Source organism: Canis lupus, chromosome 26 (genome assembly GCF_011100685.1).
Source record: "Canis lupus familiaris isolate Mischka breed German Shepherd chromosome 26, alternate assembly UU_Cfam_GSD_1.0, whole genome shotgun sequence".
NCBI lineage: Eukaryota > Metazoa > Chordata > Mammalia > Carnivora > Canidae > Canis > Canis lupus.
In genome coordinates, this window is record NC_049247.1 from 11,789,182 (window position 1) to 11,808,718 (window position 19,537).

The 19,537-nt window shown below is 46.5% G+C and overlaps 1 protein-coding gene across 8 annotated transcripts in view; it reads right to left on the bottom strand.

The window, feature by feature from the left end:
* Positions 1-5,009: 5,009 nt before the first annotated feature.
* TBX5 (T-box transcription factor 5) overlaps positions 5,010-19,537 on the bottom strand; it is an 86,894-nt gene continuing 72,366 nt past the window's right edge. For 7 of the 8 annotated variants that reach the window (XM_038575197.1, XM_038575196.1, XM_038575198.1 and 4 more), the window contains 2 exons: positions 16,440-16,666; positions 5,010-7,174 (listed from right to left, as the gene is read on the bottom strand). In XM_038575197.1, coding sequence (XP_038431125.1) covers positions 6,597-7,174; positions 16,440-16,666 — 805 coding nt within the window. In that variant the 3' untranslated portion in view covers positions 5,010-6,596. The remainder of the gene's footprint in view (positions 7,175-16,439; positions 16,667-19,537) is intronic. The other variant, XM_038575200.1, reaches the window with a different exon arrangement.

Sequence of the window (19,537 nt, forward strand, 5' to 3'; positions counted from 1 at the left end):
GCCTCTGTTTATTAAGTGTGCAGAGGAGCCAGCTGCCCCTGCAGAGCACATTCCATAAGGGCTCCCATGTAATCCTGGTCCTGGTCTGCGAGGCAGGTCTTATCACCCCCATTTCACAGACGTGGAGATAGAGGCTCAGGGAAGTGAGTCAGTAGCTCTCACACGAAGGGTTAGCCGGGCGTCCGAGACCAAGAAGCTACCAGGCCTCACCCTGTGGGCGCAGTTTGTCTACGTTCGAAGGCTCAGAACGTCGCCCTGGCACCTCCAGCCACGCTGTCCCTCGCTCCCTTCTCTGGGCCTGCAGGAAACGGCAGGGATGCATCTGTCCCTCACACTCAGATGTGATCAGCATGCAACGGTGGCCAAGCCACTCATAAGCAGAGTGACTGTGGACATGCCACAGAGACTCTCTGCTTGGGTGCTTCCTCCTCTCTAATGCGAGAATAAGACTGGTTCCTACCTCCCAATAAAGGGACGGTATGGGTATGCTGCTTGGGGTGGGGACCGGCAAACAGTGCATGGTCAGTAAATAAAAGCTGCTATTTATTACTTTTTCTACTTTTAATATCAAAAGTAGGGGATGTCAGCTAAACACGAAAGCTCTCCCAGGAAGAGTCTCCACCTCCTATCTGGGCCGCTCCCAGCCCCCAGCACCTGCGGCTCTAGGAACAGGGACCACATATTCTTTTTTTTGGGGCGGGGGGAACCACATATTCTTAAATTCATATATCTGGCAGGATTAACACGCACGACTGCTTTTTTTAAGAGGTAGAAGAATGCATTCTGAAGTCAGAAAAGAGATGGTGCTGGGTTGTCAGTCTTTAGGGATATAGAAATTTCTGGTCCCTCTTCGTTGCCACAGAGGATCCAGGGTTGATAGTCACTTACAAAGCCAGCTATTTACTTAAATCATCCTTAAGATGGTGTCTATGTGGAAAAGCTGTGTTTTAATTATTGTTCAAAGTGATGATGATGGTGATGACGATTCTGGTGATGTTTTCCTAACCCTCGCTGAGCTGAGGTCCATTATAAAAATAATAGAAGATCACAGGGGCGAATTTCCCAACCAGCAAAGGAGGGGGACGGAGAGGGAGGGGAAGGAGAAGGAGAAGCAGAGGGAGGGATTAATAGCAATAATAATTAATACTCATTAATCTTCTTACCAGCCAATAATTATTGCTCTAGACCAGGCACTGTGGTCAGAACTTTACACTCACCGTCTCACTGCATGTCCATGAGAAGAACACCCCCCACCCCGGAAGTACTCTTATTATCCTCATTCCATAGGTGATTATGCGGAGGGTCAAAGAGGTTAAGTGACTTGCCCAAGGTCATGGAAGCAGTAACTGGCAAAGTGAATGTTATAAGCCAGGTCAGGTAAAGAACCAAGGTGAGATTCTTAAAACCACCTGAGCCAACAAGTATGTGTGTGTGTCGTGTGTGTGTGTGTGTGCACGAGTGTGTCTCTGTGCATTCATATATGCATACGTTGTGTGTGTCTGTGTGTTTGCATATGTGTGTTGTATGTAGGTGCACGTATGTATGTGTGTGTGCCTGTGTGTGCTGTATGCATGTGTGCAACTGTATGTACATGTGTGTGTGTTACATTTGTTAACGAGAGAATCAGAGCCCCCGCCCAGGACAAGAACCTAACCAGCAAGGGGCAATCCTAAAAAGTGGGGACAGAGAAGCCTCCGGGTGTCTCCTTGTTGCTGAGGTGGAATGTTGGGTGATTAGCGGTCGGCTGAGTGGTACTGGTACCCAGCTCTGTCACGGCCTGGCCAACCGCACTCCTTACTGCTTCCTGGAGCTGCATCCCTTTGTTCTCAAACTAGACCCCGTGGGCCACCCCTTCCTCCCAATCTCCATTTGACAATGACCAAAGCACAAACTAGAGTTTATTTTACTAATTCTACTCCTAATTATAAACAGAATTCATCTTCATCATGCAAAAAATTGAGAAATACCCAAAAAACAAAGAAAATGTAAGCACTCACAGCCCCAATACTGTTATTTGTTATTCTACAACTGACAGTGGGGTTTTCCCCCGTAAGCTGGGATGAATGCAGTTGCATTTAATAAAATTAAGAAGCTGCCCGTGCAGGCTACTTGCAATCAGCTTCTTTTAGTTACAATGTATCTGAAATATCCTTTTCAAACTGTCTTCACAAGCGTATTTTTTAATAAGCCATGTGGTATTCCATTTAATGGGTGTACACTTGATTTAACCAGCACCGTATTACTAGATTATAAGGCTGTCTCCAGTTTTGTACAGTTTTTAAAAATCATGATGAACTTTCCAGAAAATAAGTCTGATGCACATCCCTGATTATTTCCTTGGGATCAATTGCTCCAAGTGGAATGACCAGATTAACGGATTACCACAATTTTAAGGCTTGTGATGTACTTGGCCAGATTCTCCTCTTGGAAGGTTTTATCTACTTTGATTCCAGCCGGCAGATTTATTTTCTCACTAGCTATTGGTATCATGATTATTTGACTATTCAGTTGCTAAATCAATGCGGGAAAGTTAGGTTTAACTTGTGTTTCATTGATAAGTGTCTCTTCAGGCATTTATGGAGCATGTACTGTGGTAGGTACTTTATGGAACATTTCTACAGATATCATTCACTTAAACTTCAAAGGACAACAGTCTTCTGAAGCAAGTACACTATCTCCTTTTAATGAGCAAGGAAGCTAAGGCTTGGCAAACTGAGGTTCCAGGCTGAGCCCTGCCACACATCAGCTGTGTGATGCTGGGGGTGCTCCCAACTTCTCTGAGCTCAAGGATACTACTGATCTCAGTCTCTGAAAGTTCTGGTGATCCTTCTGGTGTTCTCATAACTTTGAATCCCATACTTGAGTGCTCAGTGTTGCACCTGGAAGCCAGGAGAGGCTGTAACATTCCTCTCTCAAGTACAAAGAAACCTACCAGCTCACAGATCCGCACAGTCCTCTGCAGTCTTGGGAACTAACCCCGAAAAGAGCCTGAACAACAACTAGAAGGTGCTCAACAAGTCAGGGTGTCTATCACATAGGGTGGGACCTTAACATATGCTTCTTGAAAGAAATGAATGAACGCAGAGTAGGATATTACTACCCATTCATGAACCCATAGCTCATTCTTTCAGCACCATTTCTGCCTCAGGACCTTTGTGCAAGCTGTTTGTTCCCTCTGCTCGAGGTGCTTTCTCTCCCAACTTTTCATCTGGTTAATTCCTACTCAGCATTCAGGGCTCAGTTCAGAAGACACCTCTTCCAGATCAAGTTAGGACTCCTTGTCTTACCCCTTTATGATATCATGCATGCTGCCCTCATGGGTCTTCTTGCATCTGTGAAACTTGCCAAGGGCCACCTGGGTGGCTCAGTGGTTGAGCATCTGCCTTTGGCTCAGGGCGTGATCCTGGGGTCCTGGAATTGGTCCTCATCAGGCTCCCCACAGGGAGAAAGCTTCTCCCTCTGTGTCTCTACTTCTGTGTGTCTCTCATGAATGAATGAATGAATGAATGAATGAATGAATGAATAAGATCTTTAAGAAAAAAGAAAGGAAGATAGGAAGAAAAAGAAAAAAGAAAAAGAAAGAAAGAAAGAAAAAAAGAAAGAAAAGAAAAGAAAAAAAAAGAAAAGAAAAGAAAAGAAAAGAAAAGAAAAGAAAAGAAAAGAAAAGAAAAGAAAAAGAAACTTGCCATGAACATGTTTTTAGTGATTTTCAGCAGCAGCAACAGTTTGAGTGCCGCGCCTGAGGGGTGCTAATTCAGTATTCTTGTGATGTTCTCATAAAAAAAATAAGACTGAGTACCTTGTATAGTTCGTAAATTAGTTTTGGAAGGTAATTTTTTCAAATGCAATTTTTTTAACCCATCAGAATAAATATCTATTCAGAGTACGGTCGGAATTTATTCAGTGAAATTTTACTAATTCATCTCTGTGGGAATAAAAATGACATTGACCTATTTTCTCCACTGTACCTACAAGAAGCTGAACCGTCATTTCCTTATAATTAGTTCACACTTCTTGGGAGTTGTTTGCCTAGGAAAGCTTCCAGGGGGATCTGATTAAATGAGTAATTTGTAATCAGTTGTTTCTGTTTCAAGGGGATGTGATATAGCTGATGGTTCTTGATCACCTGAAAGGTGTAGGCACTGAGATTAAAAAATTTTTTTTAAATTGCAGCATGGGGACACCTGGGTGGCTCAGTGGTTGAGCATCTGCCTTCAGCTCAGGATGGGATCCCAGGGTTCTGGGATCTCCCCACAGGGAGCCTGCTTCTCTCTCTCTGCCTGTGTCTCTACCTCTCTGTGTGTCTCTCGTGAATAAATTTTTAAAAATTGCAGCATGAATTTACTCACAAATCTGCTGCTGTGCTCTGCTCTGCCCTATATGTATGATACAGGACAAATTCACAAATCTTAAATTTGTGGGTTTTAAATTAATATCCATCGAAAAGGCCCTAAGTTTGCTTGCACTGGGACCTCCCAAACACCTGATTCTAGAATTAATTCAAAGGAAGAAATCCTTCAGAAAATCAAGTACTAGGTGTTATAGAGAGTATGACTGATATTTTTTGGTCAATTGAGATGTGGGATGATTTTTCTTTTTCAACACTGACACAATTCAACTAAAGCAAATAACTCCATTTCAGGGATTCAAGCCAGGGGATAAATATACTCAGTTCCAGGGGCACGTGGGGGGCTCAGTGGTTGAGCAGATCTGCCTTTGGCTCAGGGTATCATCCTGGGGATCCAGGATCAAGTCCCACATCAGGCTCCTTGCATGGAGCCTGCTTTTCCCTCTGCCTCTCTCTGTGTGTCTCTCATGAAAAAATAAACAAAATCTTTAATATATACACTCAAGTATGGATTCCAAATACTCCCTGAGGTGAGCAGAAGAAAGATGGGGTTAAAATTGTACCTGCAAGACAACTGCTTCTTATGCCCTCCACCTAATTTCCCCTCTCTTCAGTTGTCAGAAAGAACAGGGAAAAAAAAAATTGGTATTCAAGTCCCTTATACTTTTTAAGCACATGGTATTTATTAGGCATTAATTGGCACACAAATATACGAAACGAGTACTTACTTCTCACCCCACCCCCTAGCAACATAAAAAGACATAATCGCATGAAGACACTCACATACAAACATACTCACACACTCGCACGTACTTGGACATACTTAGCCTCACATATTACCCTGTTCTCTTTATTAGGGTCAGTTTAAAAAAATTTTTTTTAATCAAGAAAGCAAAGCACATTCGAAAGGAAAAAAAAAAACCGCAAACTTGGTTTTGAGTATTAATAAAATTAAAAGCTCTTGGCCAGCTCCCATGCTGGATTCATTTCATGTTATTACTTAATTAGAACTCCTATTTATAAATAAATAGTACCAGTAAAATATTACATCTGAAGAACCCTGCAATAATGTTTTACTTACATGCTTATTTTTTTTATACTGTTTTCTGCTTTCAATAACCACAGTTTTGTGTCAGCATCTGGTGTCGGTGTGATTTCTTTGGAGAGAACCAATCGGCGAGCACGTCTTGCCTCTTCTTTAGGAACGGTGGGCTTTGCTTTGCATCTGGGTCGGGTCCTCGGTGGTGGAGGTTTGGAAGCTTGGGGCTGGCTTTGTGTTTTATCAGGAGGAATATTTATTTTGGCCTTTTTGCAACGCTTGTCAGCACAGAGCTTGCTCCTTGCTTATCACAGTTCTGCCCGCATGTAAACCAGGGCTTTTTAAGTTTTTCAAAGCAAGCTTTCCGGTCGGGAAGCTATAGGCCACGTTTTAGCAACAGACGGCTGGAAAGACCTAGAGCTGGGAAGATGGGAGGGCCAAGATAGAGGAGGCCAGATGCAGGGCAAAGTTAGCCTCCACTGGGAAGGAGAGGGCCGAACTGGGCTCTGTGATGATGGGCAAGGGAGGAAAAAAATCAGACAAAAGCTGGGACATAGGGAACCTTTTCAGGAACATCACATGGCAGAGGTAGGTAATTTCTTAGTCAAGGGCAGGGCGGCAAAATTTAGGTTTCAGGGGTGGTATATTTGAGGGGAAACTCACAAGTACATATTTTTAAACACACTTGCCTCAGACCTCCCCAAAATAAGGGACTGGGTCCCATGAAGAAAATTGAAAGAAAAAAATATATTATTATTTATTATATAACAATGTCAACATTAACACCAAGACAGGGAAGGCTCCAACTCCGCCATTAGGATAAAACACTCGATAAAGGCAAGGTTTTCCGGAGACCAAAAGGAGGAATCACGGAGGACATCTGGAGGTGGTGTGAGTGAACATGGCTGGCCAATGAGAGTGGTCATTGTGGAGGGAGGGGTTGTGGGGGGGGGGCTCATCTCTTTTGGTTGGTTTTTTTAAGTTTTGAGACGGCACAACAAAGTCACATTTTTTGAATCGTGGTTTCAAACGACTGATTAGATCAGCGTCCGGGGCTCGCGAGTGCAGACGTGAAAACAGGCTGTAATGAAAAATGTCATCCGTATCTCATCCATGGGGCTCTCTCTGCTACTGTCTTTCACTTTCTCCCACGTACTCTCTCTCTCTCCTCTCTCTCTGGCACACGTCTGTGACGAAGCAGGCCTCGCTTTAGCTGTTCTCGCTCCACTCTGGCACCATGGCCACTCCGTGCACAGAGTGGTACTGGTGCGGGGACAGGGTCCTTGGCACGCCGTGAGAATAGAGGAACTCCGAGGGCTGCAGGCTGCCGGGGGACTGCAGGCCAGTCTGAGGCCCACACTGCCTGACCACAGGCTGGTGGGCCACGGAGCTCTGGTGCTGGAACATTCCCTCTCCAAGCTGCGGGGAGCCGTGGTTGGCCATGCCGGCCAGCCGGGGCACCAGGGGCCCCGAGGTGAAGTGAGCCGAGAAGTGCTGGTAGGGGAGCCTGTCCATGGGCTGCACCGTGGTGACCGTGCAGCTGCTGTAGGAGGGCATGCTGGGCCACGTGTTGCAGCTAATGTCCTCCAGGCTGGGCACCGGCTCGCTGGGCGGCGCTGAGCTGGCGTACATGCAGGCCTGCCGCTGGGCTGACTCTGTCCTGTAGGAGGCGCCCAGGCCCTGCTGCTGGGGGTAGCCGGCCCGGTAGAAGGGGTCCTCCTCGCTGGGCGACGTCTCCATGTAGGGCTTCTTATAGGGATGCTCTGCAGTGGAACACTCTTCATCTGCTAAGACAGGAGGAGAGATACCGGTGAGGCCGGGACCAGCCACCCTTCCGCTAAGGGCGGACACACTGCCCAAGGACTGAAGAACCAGGTCCTGGAGACTCTGAGCTCCGGCCTCCGTTATGATCAGAAGATGTAATGGCGGGGAGGTAATGGTGGAGACTCAGAGCAAAGACCTGGACCTTTCTGGGCTCAGTTTCATCTATAACACTGAAAGGGTAATAGGATGCTGTTCTACAGAGGGAAGTGTGGACAAAGAGATGGGAGCCTATAGACTCAGCACTTCGTCCAGGCCTTGGTAGTGGAACACACCCAATAAGCAGAAAACAATTACTAGGGGCACCTGGGTGGCTCAGTGGTTGAGCGTCTGCCTTCCACCCAGGGCGTGATCCCGGAGTCCTGGGATCGAGTCCCACATCGGGTTCCCCGCAGGGAGCCTGCTTCTCCCTCTGCCTGTGTCTCTGCCTCTCTGCCTCTCTCTGTGTCTCTCATGAATAAATAAATAAAATCTTCAAAAAACAAGAAAGAAAGAAAACAATTACTATTATCTTCCCTCCACCCTGGCATGTACATTCCATGAAGACGGAACACTGTGTTACCCATCTCGATATTCTCCAGAATCCCGAACATACCTAGGAACCAAAATAATAATAATAATACCACTCACAATAACAGTACGAACAAACACAAATGGCATTTACTCCGTCCGGTACTGTTCTAAGCACTCTCCGGAAGGTACCCTATGCAGCCTGCACAGCAGCCCTATGGGGTGGGCTCCGATGATCCTCATTTGCAGATCACAAAACAGAAGCACAAAGAGGTTGAGAAACTCACTCGAGGTCCTACATACATGGCTGATAACAGTGGAGCAGGGGGGAGGGAGATTAGAATTCAAGTAATCTAATTACAAGTCTCTGCTCTTTAGGACCACGGCACAAGAAATCATGCACTAAATATCTGTGCAATAGACAGAAGGCCAGATGGACAAGTGCACAGATGGATGGGAGCTCGGACGAATCCCCGGATCCTTTCCTGAATCTCTGTCAGCAAGTCCCAGTTAATATCTGGTAGAGTCGGTACCACTTAATGGGTCGCTGTTTCCTTACTGAAAAAAGTCCCTTCTCTTCCCCCAGACACCAGTTGGTCCCCAGCTTAGGGCAGTGGAGAGAATTCTGTCCCTGAAAGAGGGTCTTCCATATCTACTTTGGGGTCACTGCCTCCTTTGTGAGCAAACCAAAGTGCTAGGCTCTCTCCTAGAAAAACACACAAAAACACAAAGTTTTGAAAACTTCATGTGCCTAACACAGGTTTGCACACATTTTGGAGAAGCTCAAAGAGCCCCTAAAATCCAGACCCCAGGTTAAGAAGGGCAGACGTATCTGAGTTTAAATCTGGTTCTCGGGGCACCTGGGTGGCTCAGTGGTTGATCATCTGCCTTCAACTCAGGTTGTGATCCTGGGGTCCTGGGATCGAGCCCCACATCGGGCTCCATGCAGGAAGCTTGCTTCTCCCTCTGCCTGTGTCTCTGCCCCTCTCTCTGTGTGTCTCTCATGAATAAATAAATAAAATCTTTTTTTAAAAAAATCTGGTTCTCCTACTTCACATGCGTGTGCCAGCAGCGGGGCATCTGCCCTCTCCGAGACCCGTTCTCAGCATGTCTGAATCAGAGTTAGTAATACTTACCTCACCTGGCAGCTAAGAATTCAATAAATCAAGCACGTAAATCTCCTGCTATCTGTCATCAAGAGCAGCTCTTGCTGCAAGGGTAACACCACCAGTTAGTCTCTCGGCAGACCTAGTCTAGATTAACACACCTCCAGGTGTTTCCTTTGGGGAAGCAATGCTTGAGAATTCTGACCAGCACGTAAACCTGCACACAGATTCCCCCCTTAGCTGCAATTTCATCTTCCAACCCAGAAATTTGCCATCCTTGTCTTCCAATCTCTTCTGAATCAACATGTGGGGCACTTGACGGGATAAGCACCGGGCGTTATACTATATGTTGGCAAATCGAACTCCAATAAAAAAAATATACATAAAAAAAAAAGAACGCCTGTCATCGGGGTGGGGGGAGTGTGAAGAAAAAGGAAACACTGGAGCCTTCCTGCACTTCACCTCGTCAGTGGCCTGGGGGCCGGACACAGAACCAAACCATGGGAGGAGACCAAAGTTCTTATTTATTGAGCACCTACTAAGTGACCTTTCCCTGGTCTCACCGTAAGTCCTCAAGGTGCCTGCTCTCACGCCTGTCTCAGAGGTAGTCACCTTCCCAAGGGCACGGAACTAGGAAGGAGAGAGGCGGGAATCAGAGCCAGGTCTTACTTTGCCAACCACACCTTGCTTCCAGCTCTCTTGATTTCTCATACCGAATGTCACTCACCGAGCCATCCAACAGAGGTGTCCGGAGCCCCTAACAGGCGTCAGGTGCTGGGGATAGAGAGGTCAATAAATAGCCATGGCCCTGCTCAGTGCAAGTAAGTGGGGGGCCCTCCCCATCCCCCACCCAGCAGTGATGGCAGGAGGCTGACACTCGGTGAATGGGAGGTGACCCTTGCATATAAGGCTCCAAGTTACTCATTCACTACAGGGTGAGTCTTCAGTTTTGCACAAGATTCTAAAGCAGCTCCCCAACTCAAGTAGGATAGCTTGGGTTTGGGTTCCACCAGACGCTTCCAGAGGTATCACATTCTGAGTGACCCCCACGGGTAGGTACAAAATTGGCCGCGCCAAAACACATCTCTGCTTGGGACTGCACCCACCTCATACTGAGCACACTGTCTTTTTTAGCTAGACTCTTTCTGGGACACATCTGGGCCCCATAGGACGCCCAGCCATTTGTCCAAAATAAAAGCAAAAAATGTGGTCTCTCTTCCAGGTGCTTTGTCTACATCATGCCAACCATCCAGATGTTTGAAGACATCCAGATGAGCTGGGGGCCACTTTTTTTCACCTTTCAACTGGGCATTTGTTTTTGGCGTCTTGAAAACATTGCTCCACTGGACTTTTCCTGTCCTCCCCACCTCCTCCCTCAGTCCCCTCGTGCCTCCATGCTTCCTTCCAACCCTCCTCCCCCGGATCCATAAATCTGAATGTTTCCATTGTTGCTAGAATCATAACCTTTGGGTTTTCCATTTAACCAGGGCGTTCCCCTTTTCAATAATCAAAAGTACAGCTGCAGGGTACCCTTGGCAAGAGAAAAAAAACAAGGCAAACTAACCATTCCCGAGTTTCTGATCCCCTTCCAGATTTGTTACAAGCAGAAAAAAAAAAAAAAAAAAGGAAGAATAATATGAAAAAGGCCGGAGCACATTTTGGAAAATCGTAAAATTACACATTCCAGTCTTTAATAACCCAAAGATCTGATGCAGAGTCCTAAGAAAAGCAAAAAGCTGGCTTATTCATGAAAGCGGGTCCCGAGCATTCTCAAATTCCTCTTGGACCTCATCACATTGTAAAGAAATTCCAAAGCATGGATCCAAATTTCAGGTTGGTGGTGATAAATGGGTGGGATGTAATCCCTGTATTTGTTTTGGTAATGGTTTGGTTTCTTTCTCTATTGGGAGCCTGATAACTGGTCAACAGCAAAGACCTCTTTCCTAGCCAAGTCACGTCTACCTTCCACAGTTGGGGAATGGGCTGTAGTCAAACATCAAGTCTTCCATGAGATGGGTCTGTTCTCAGTTTCAGAAAGTTGTGTAGTAAGAGTGGCCAGTTGTCTCCCACCTGTCCTGAACCCAACTAAAGCCTCTTGAACAACAGGAAAGCTCTTCCTGATTCTCAGCACCAATCACCCCATAGCACTGTGAAATATTCCGGCCCCTTGCATTTTTTTAGTGGCTTTTGATTCTTGATAAAGTGGCTTTAATGATAAATCCAGAGCATAAGTTTTAGAGCACAGTCACATCTCTGACTTTCCTTGGCTACATGACCTTGGGCAAACCATGGCACCATATTCCAATCTCAGTTCTTGCCTATGTATGGAGATAATACTTAAAGGTTCTTGCAGGAACCGAGATGGGTAATAAAGTGTCCAAATCTTATCTGTCCAAGTAACAGAGGTCTCCTCTGTTTTCCCTCTCAGAAGATCGGACAGATGGCTCTGTGGATGTTGTCCAATGCTTGAAGGTATCCAAGTGGATTCCAGAGCAGAAAAACTCACAAGGCTGCTTTTAAATTGCTAATCCCATTAAGCAAGTATCGTCAGTCTTCCCAAATAGGTTGTTTCTCTTGCTGATTGGGTTCATTCGGATGAAAGATCCTGGTGAACCTCCACTCCTTGGCTGAGTGACTTTCAGCAAGTCAGAAGTGGAACTATAATTCAGGCTTTCTGAGTCACAAAACGGTGCTCTGACAGCCTAGCCTTTCAGCTTTTGCAAAATCCACTGTGTTCAGAAAATCACCTTGACCTGATGGATGCATGGATGGACGGATTGGCAGACAGATGGTGTGTGTGTCTCCCTGCATAATGTTAGCTCTTAGCTCAAAGTGAGAAGGACTGGATCGGTATTGTGGGAAGATTCTCAATGGGTAACCAAAAAACCCCAGTCCAACCCTCACTGAACCACCATCTAAAAATCATTGCATTTATCTACTTGCTTATTAGCTGCCTCTTAGAGAAGAATACAAGTTTCAGGAGAGCAGGGACCTTTGCCACCTTGCTGTCCCCTTACCCCATATCCTTGGGAAAGTGTCAGGTACAAAGTGAATGCTCAAGCAATATTTATCTCACGAATGCATCCCAGATCAGCCACATGACCTTGGGAAGGTAATCCAACCTCCCAGTCCCCCTTACACCCTGCAAAATGGAGATGGAGGGCACCCTCCCTCCTCTGCTCAGGGGGCTGGGATGAGGATCTTGTGAAGGAAACGATGTGAAATTGCTCTAAAAACGCACTGCACTGACAAAAGGACACCCCACAAACCCCTTTTCTGTATCTCCTTCCTTCTCCCCTCCTACCTCTGACTTCCCTTCGAACAGCCAAGGCAGTGTATGGCTTTGCTAAAATCTTTATTTGGGTTGCCTCTCATTTTTAAGGTGGGGGGTGCTGGTTATCAGGGTGGGAGGAGGAAAGAAAGACAGACAAGGGCTCTCCCAGGCCCCGGGGTCCTGGATTTGATTGAGTGGCATTGATAAAAGACCTTCCCGGCTCTTTTGGCTCTATCCATCGGGAGAGATAGTTTGGAGACAGCTGGGTCCTAACACAAGGAGCCCTCTGGCCTGCCAGGCCCTTTGACATTTCATTGGGCCTGCCTCCTGGGCTTGTTGGAAAGGAGACAGACAATGAGGGGAAGTCAGATAGTGGGGAAAGCAGGGCGGGGTGGGGAGGGGGGAAAGCCACCCATGGAGTTATCACTTCACGGGAATCCCAAACTGGAAGGAAACCTCGCTGATTCCTTATCACCTTACAATGGAGGCTGATGATGAATTGCTTTTTTGTCTAGGAGGCACGCAGGACAGACAGAGCCTGGCTGGAATGCTCCCTGTCCCCCGGGAGCTCCTTTTGGGGTGGAGGGAGGTGAGGAGGGCAGAGGTCTGTGGAAAGGGGAAGGGAGTGTGCACCCCGAGCTGCAGGGACCATGCTGTGAACCTGAGGCAGGACCACTCACTAGCCGGGTGACACGGGTAAGTCACTCAAATTCCTTAAGCCTCAATTTCTGAATCTGTGGAGGGGGTCACTCTTCACCTTGTTATCTGCAGTGGGTCCCTGGGGCCTGATCGCACCCACACCTGCAGCTCTTGTGGTCGCACCCCTGGGCTAAGCACTGTCATCTCAGGCCTCAGAGCCTACAACAGCCTCTCAGCAGAGCTCTGGAGCCAGTCCTCATTCTCCCACTCCCCCATCACAGCAGAGCGTCTGCTTCCAAACAGAAACTTCGTCACACCCCTCATAGGTTGAAACCCTTCCGATGGCTGCCCAGGGGTATTAGGATAAAATCTAAAGTCCTGGGGTACCTGGGTGGGGCTCAGTCAGTTGAGTGTCTGACTCTTGGTCTTTGGCTCAGGTCACGGTCTCAGGGTCCTGGGATCAAGCCCTACATCAGGCTGTGCGCTCAATGGGGAGTCTGCTTGTCCCTCTCTCTCTGCTCCTCCTCCTGCTTGCACACATATGCTGTCTTTCTCTCTCTCTCTCTCTCTCTCTCTCTTTCTCTCTCCCCCCTCCTCATAAATAAATATCTTAAAAAAAAAAAAAACTGAAGTCCTGGAAATAGCTTCCAAGGGCTGGCAGTGTGCTGGCTCCTCCCTCTCTCTGTAGCTCGTCTGCCTCTACTTCCCCTCAATGTGCTCCAGCCATACTGGCCCTGCGTTTGCTCCCCAGTGGGGGCTGGCTCTCCACCTTCTGAGTGGCTGCACCCGTACCCTCTTCTCTGCCTGGATACCCACCCATCTCTCTTTTCCTACCCAGCTCCTACTCTTCAGACCTGGGCTTAAATCCCCCTGAACCCCATTCCTGCCAGATACCCCCACATCATATGCGTCAGCACATTGCCCACCTCCTTCATAGCATCAGATCACTATTTAAATAAAGCAGCTGTATCATCCTATATAATAACATCTGACCTGCTGGTGACTGTGAGCTTCCAAAGTGCACAGCAGTAGCCAGCTAAGGTGCACTGAGCACTTAGATGTGTTGGGTCCTGTTCTGGGTGCGTTGCATGGACTCTCTCGTTCCATCTCATTACGACCCTACAGGGAAGGTAGTACTGTAATCCTCGCTTTGCAGACTAGGGAGTTGAGGCTGAGAAGCAGGCAGCTTGCCCGTGGCCACAGTGCTAGAAAGCGTCAACTGCTGTGATGTCCTGCAGCAGACAGCCCACCAACTTCAGCTTCCCCCGTGGCCACCTCAAATTGACCCTGAGCTCACCTGAGGATCCCGCCAAATGCCCCACGCAGGTCATCTGCTCACGTCATCAGAAGAGTTCATCCCTTTGCGTTTAAAGCCTTCCCATGCCACCCTCCAGGAGAAAAGCCTTTACAAGGATGCTGCAGTAAATATTGAGTCTTAAAAGTACCTTGATTCTTTTAAACTTCTTCCTCCCCTTCTTTTGGCCTGGCATTAATTTATTCGACAGAACTCCCTAATTCAAACCTGATGAGCTCTCCATCAGTAGGTTTGACTCAGACTGAAGACCAATTTCTAGTGAAAGATGGCATTTTGAGATTGCAGCTGATAAGCAAAAGTAACGGGGACTGTCCACTGTGTGACTTGGAGCTCAGTAGAGCCTGCAGGCCAGGCATGGGTTCAAATTCCGCCTCCGGGAACCACCAGCACACATATGCTGTCTGAGCCTCAGTTTCCCTGTTTGTAAAATGGGCAAATAACAGCACCTACTTAACAGTGTTATCAAAAGGCTGTGGCCCAGAACCTAGAAAGGGCTCCCTTCAATAGGAACAGAATTCCTGTGCAGGGACCTGTGCCCCAGGGGACATCCTTAATCCATGCTTGTGCCTAAAGAAGCAGACACATTTGCAGGCATCTGGTCTCCACCCCAGGTGGCAGAGGACATGCTGGGAGCCTGGCCAGGGGGCCTATTGGGGCAATATTATTGTTCAGGCCTTCGAAATCCAAGGAGCTTGGATGGACTTCAGGTTAAGTCTGGAAACTCAGCCTCACCCAGGTCAGCTACCCAGCCCCAGGCTTGAACCAACGACACTCTCTCCTTCGAAACGCGAGATCGGTAAATGTCAAATAGTCAAACTGTGCTCCTTTCCTCAAGTAACCTCAGCTCAGAGAAAGCTGCCAAAGCATCCAGTTTTTGTCAATGAGTTAATTTTAAAAAGAAGAAAAAGAAGGAGAAGACGATGACGACAATGATGAAGTTCCAGACACTGGCTTTTGGACTTCCAAAGGCATCGAGGTGGCCACTGAGTATGAGGTATGACAGGCCACTCTTAAGATTAAGATTTGGGCTTACTGGAGCAAACCAGTGACTACTTATTGGGTCAACCCTGTGCTCAATATTTCCTGACAAGCACAATTTCCTGACATCTCCACACCAACCCTATGGACAGGTCCCATCATGAGACCAAATCTACAGATTAGAAAAAAAATAAGGCTTAGAGCAGTTAAGTATCTTCCCCCTAATCATAAAAATTTTCAAATGGCAAAGGTAGGACTCATCTCCATTGTACATGGTTCCTGCCCCCCACATCTGCTTTCTTGAAACTTCACCCAGATAAGCAGCCTTTCCCTCCTCTTCCTCTATGGATACCCTTCCTGGAGCTATACCTGCCATTCACACAATCAAAGCTAACACTTGCTGGGCACTAACCGAGCATCAGGTACTCTCAGGAACTCAAGCATCATTTACAAAGTGAGAAACTAAGGCACAGAGAGGCCAGGACACCTGGATGAGGTCACACAAAGAAGCTGGTGGCAGAGTTGAGACTGTGTACTCTGGCCCTATCGCCCACGCTGTCCCCACCATGCCTGTCTGCCACTCACACAAGCGACTGCTCTATTAAGCTGAACTCAACCACACCCACTTTGATTCTAGCTAAAAAAATGTGCCACCAGAAACTTCCTTTGTATTACAGTCCTAGATTCAGATGACTTAGGAAAAGTCACCCATTTCTCATTTGGCAAAAAAAAAAGACAAAACAAAAAAAACCAATGATGTGTCCAGGATTTAAGCTAAATTTAAAGACAAAATGCACAGGAAAGAAGAGGTCAGAATCCACCCACCCAAGAGAAACCCTAGCACATAAATCAAAGCACATCCAACTACAAGAAGGCTCCCGGCAGCATGACTTGTGATACAACCAGAAATGCTAGAAGCAGCCACCATGTCCACTTGTGGGAGTGGAAGAATAAACCCCATTCCATCCTTTTGAGGCCATATTTTCTCTTAGCTAAAAAGCAAGAAGTACCTCTAGCATCATGAAATGATCATCTACAATGTATTCTTGAGCTTAAGAAATGCAAGTTGCAAGATACAGACAGTATAATATCAACTGTTTAAAACAAAAACAAAACCATTTTAGGTGTGTCTGTACACATGCATGTGCACATGTGCATGTGTGCAAATGAATTAAATATGACTGGATGATTCAAATAAGTTTTCCCCAAGGAAGGAGCCAGAACTGGAGGAGACATGTCAAGAGAGATCCTTCAGTTTTACTTATATGGTTTGAATTTCTTACAATCTCTGTGTATTTTTATATTGCTTACATTTTTTAAATAAATAAATATAGTTATGTGTACATTTTTCCCCTAAGGAAAGGAAGGAAAAACAGAAAGGCAAGTTGGGTAGGGGTAATCACACTCACCTTTCCTCTTGGTGCAATGGTAAATCTGACCGTGCTCCTGGGGCAGTGGGTACGGGTTGGGCGGGGGCAGAAGGTCCTGGGAGGGGCCAGACACACCATTCTCACACTGGTACTGGGACCCCAAGTTGGATGAGGCAGAGAGAGCTCGAGGCTCACTGCTGAAAGGACTGTGATTGGAGGCTACTTTTTGTCTTACTGTGCTCCTGGGAACCACGGGATATTCTTTACTGAAAGAGAGAAGATGGGAAATAACATTGATCAGTGCCCTGATATAGATTCCCCCACTGGCTGAACCACAGGGTCAGAAAATCCACCAGAGACATGTCACAGAATAAGAAACAAAGGAATCTTTGATGAGCACAGTGATTCAATTATACCCAAGTGCATCAAATGCCACAGACATATATATTCAGGCACTAACTTTTCATGCCTTATACTTTAGGCAAGTAGGTTTATGAATAGTTCTATATGTATGTGGAAAGTTAAATGAGCATCCCCAGTGAGGAACCCCTCTTCACATGGCATTTTGAAATATTTCAACCTAATGTATATGTCTTTGAATCCCCTAATTTAAAAGCTAGAAGAGCTACATGATTACTTAGACTTAACTTCTGGGTTTCCATATTTAAAACAGGGCTGACTATTGACTTTATTAGTAAAGAAATGGCTGACCACCTAGGATTGTCAGGTATGATTCTTGGTTACCCTAATCTGGGTAGTGTGCTTCCTGTGCCTTCGAATTTCCTTTTGAGCTGCTGTACTTGTCATCGCTGACATAATATTTAACTTCTCCTCTGTGCCTTGGTTTTCCCATCTGTGAAACAGGGCTAGTAAAAATCCCCAGTTCAAACGGTTGCTGAGAGAAGAAACGAAATTAATATGTGTGAAAGCCTGAACATAGCGAGTGCTCAACAAATGTCAACCATCATCATTACTGTCATTGTTTTGAGGGAGTAGGAGACAGAAAGAGAGGGAAAGAGAAAAAGGAAGGGAGAAAGAAGAGTCAGGACAATGGAAACAGAGAATGGAGCATGGGATCTAAGATTAGGCAGACACAGATTCGGGTCCCATCTCCAACACTTACAGACTGTGTGCTCTTTGGAGCCTCCACTGTCACACAGTGAACCAAGAAGAATAAAATCCACTGACATCCTATGAATAGCATCATCCCCAAGTGCCCCAAATCTGGTTTCTCACACTCTTGGGATGCGCCCCTTCAGCTCCCCTACCAGGTATTCCTATGCTCTTCCTCCCAAGAGTGTGGAAACCTCTCCTGGGAAGGAAGGAGGAAGGAGGTGTGCTCAGCAGCACCAGAAGCTCCACAGGAAGCCAGATGGATGAGGAAGGTCAGAGTGAGAGTCTGCAGAGGAGCAGGGAGGAGGGGTGGCACTAAGATAAAAGGGAGAATTGAGAGAAGTTTCTGCACACACGTGTGAGAAGAGAATGGTCCGACCCAGAACATGTGTGCATCCATGCAGGGGAAACTGCCAACATTTGGGGTGAGGAGAGGACATTGTGGACAGGAGAGTCACAGTGTGCAGGCTGGTGGAGGGGTGATCCAGCACCTCCATTCTGGAAGGCAACCAGATAGCATCTGTTTTCTTAAAAATGTACAATCATGTAGATCTGGCAATCTGATTACTAATAACTTTCCTGAGAAGTTTTTCAGATCAGCGTGCAAAGACCTAAGCAGGAGGCATTTCTCTGCAGCACTGTCTGTGCCTGGGAAAAAAACAAGGAACAGTGTAAATGCCCTCGATAATGGCTCAGTAAATTCTGACAGAGCTCAGAAGGAAATACTACACAGGCTTCAAAAAGAATGAGGAGACTGAACGCACATGGATGCAAAAAGCCATGCAAGGTGACTAGAGGTACTAGGACACACTGAACATCATCTAACTTACTTCCCTCAGGAGGTGGGGATATGGAAAACCTTTTAGGACACTTGCTATTTTGTGCACGTCGGAAAGCCAAAGCAGAAGCCCTGCTTGGATGAAAAGCAAAACAGAGACGAAGATGAAGACATTCAAAGCTGCCCTGTACCTCTCCCAAGAAGACTACTTGCAGGTGGGGGGGTGGGGGTCAGGAGGGGTAGAACAGGATTTGGATCTGATCCTGTTATCTGTAAAATGTAGGAAAGCTGCTACTTCTCAGGAAATGTGCAGTCTTCGTAAAACCCCCAGAATGAGTCCTCCACCACCTCCCCCAGGCCTGTAGCACACCCAGCCCAATGTCCTTGCTAACTCTGTGAGCTTAGATAAGGCACGTAGCCTAGCTGAGCCTTCGTTTCCCCATCTATGAAATGAGCAAAGCACAGAGATGGAATGGTGAGACCATAGCATTCTGCCCCAAGCCCCCTGATATCTTCCTAAACCTGAATAACCCACTGGACTCTTAATTACTACTTTGATATTTAAGAATCTGGGTGTAGTGGAAAGAATGAAGGTGTCAGATTCAGGAAGATACGTGTTCTCTAAAAGATCTGCCATCTAATGCTGTGTGGCCTTGGATGAGGCACTTAATCTCTCTGAGCCTCACGAGACTGTTGAAAAGATCCCACAATATGCCCTAGAAAATACCTGGCACTTGGGAGAAAGTACTGTTATGCCTTTACAAAATGACTCATGCTTCCAGCCCACAGAATTTCTCAGGAGGAAATAGTTCCGTAAAGCCTGTCTCCTTAAATTGGGAGGCCTTCACTCAGGGGCCTGGGGGTGGGGGGTGGGGTGGACTTAAGATCTAAATTTGGATTTTTAAAATGACGTCTTTATTTTCACTAATCTTGAATTGAAACTTAGCATTCCTTTCTGTTACAAATGTAGGCAACAAGCCATGGTTGTATTAGCAGCCCTAGCGACTGTCATCAGCAGAAATCAAATCATCTCATTTCCATTGCAGCTGCTGTACATGCCTCAAGATACCATTTATGCTTATCGCAACTTCAGAATTACAGTCAGACCTGCTACTACATCCCGTTACTTGAGGCATTATAAAGTGCACGTAAGGCCACACGGCCATTTAAAAATATTTTGATAACTACGTTTCCGTAGAACTGGTTTACTTTTTGCCATCTACGCAGCTGATATTACGTGTTTACT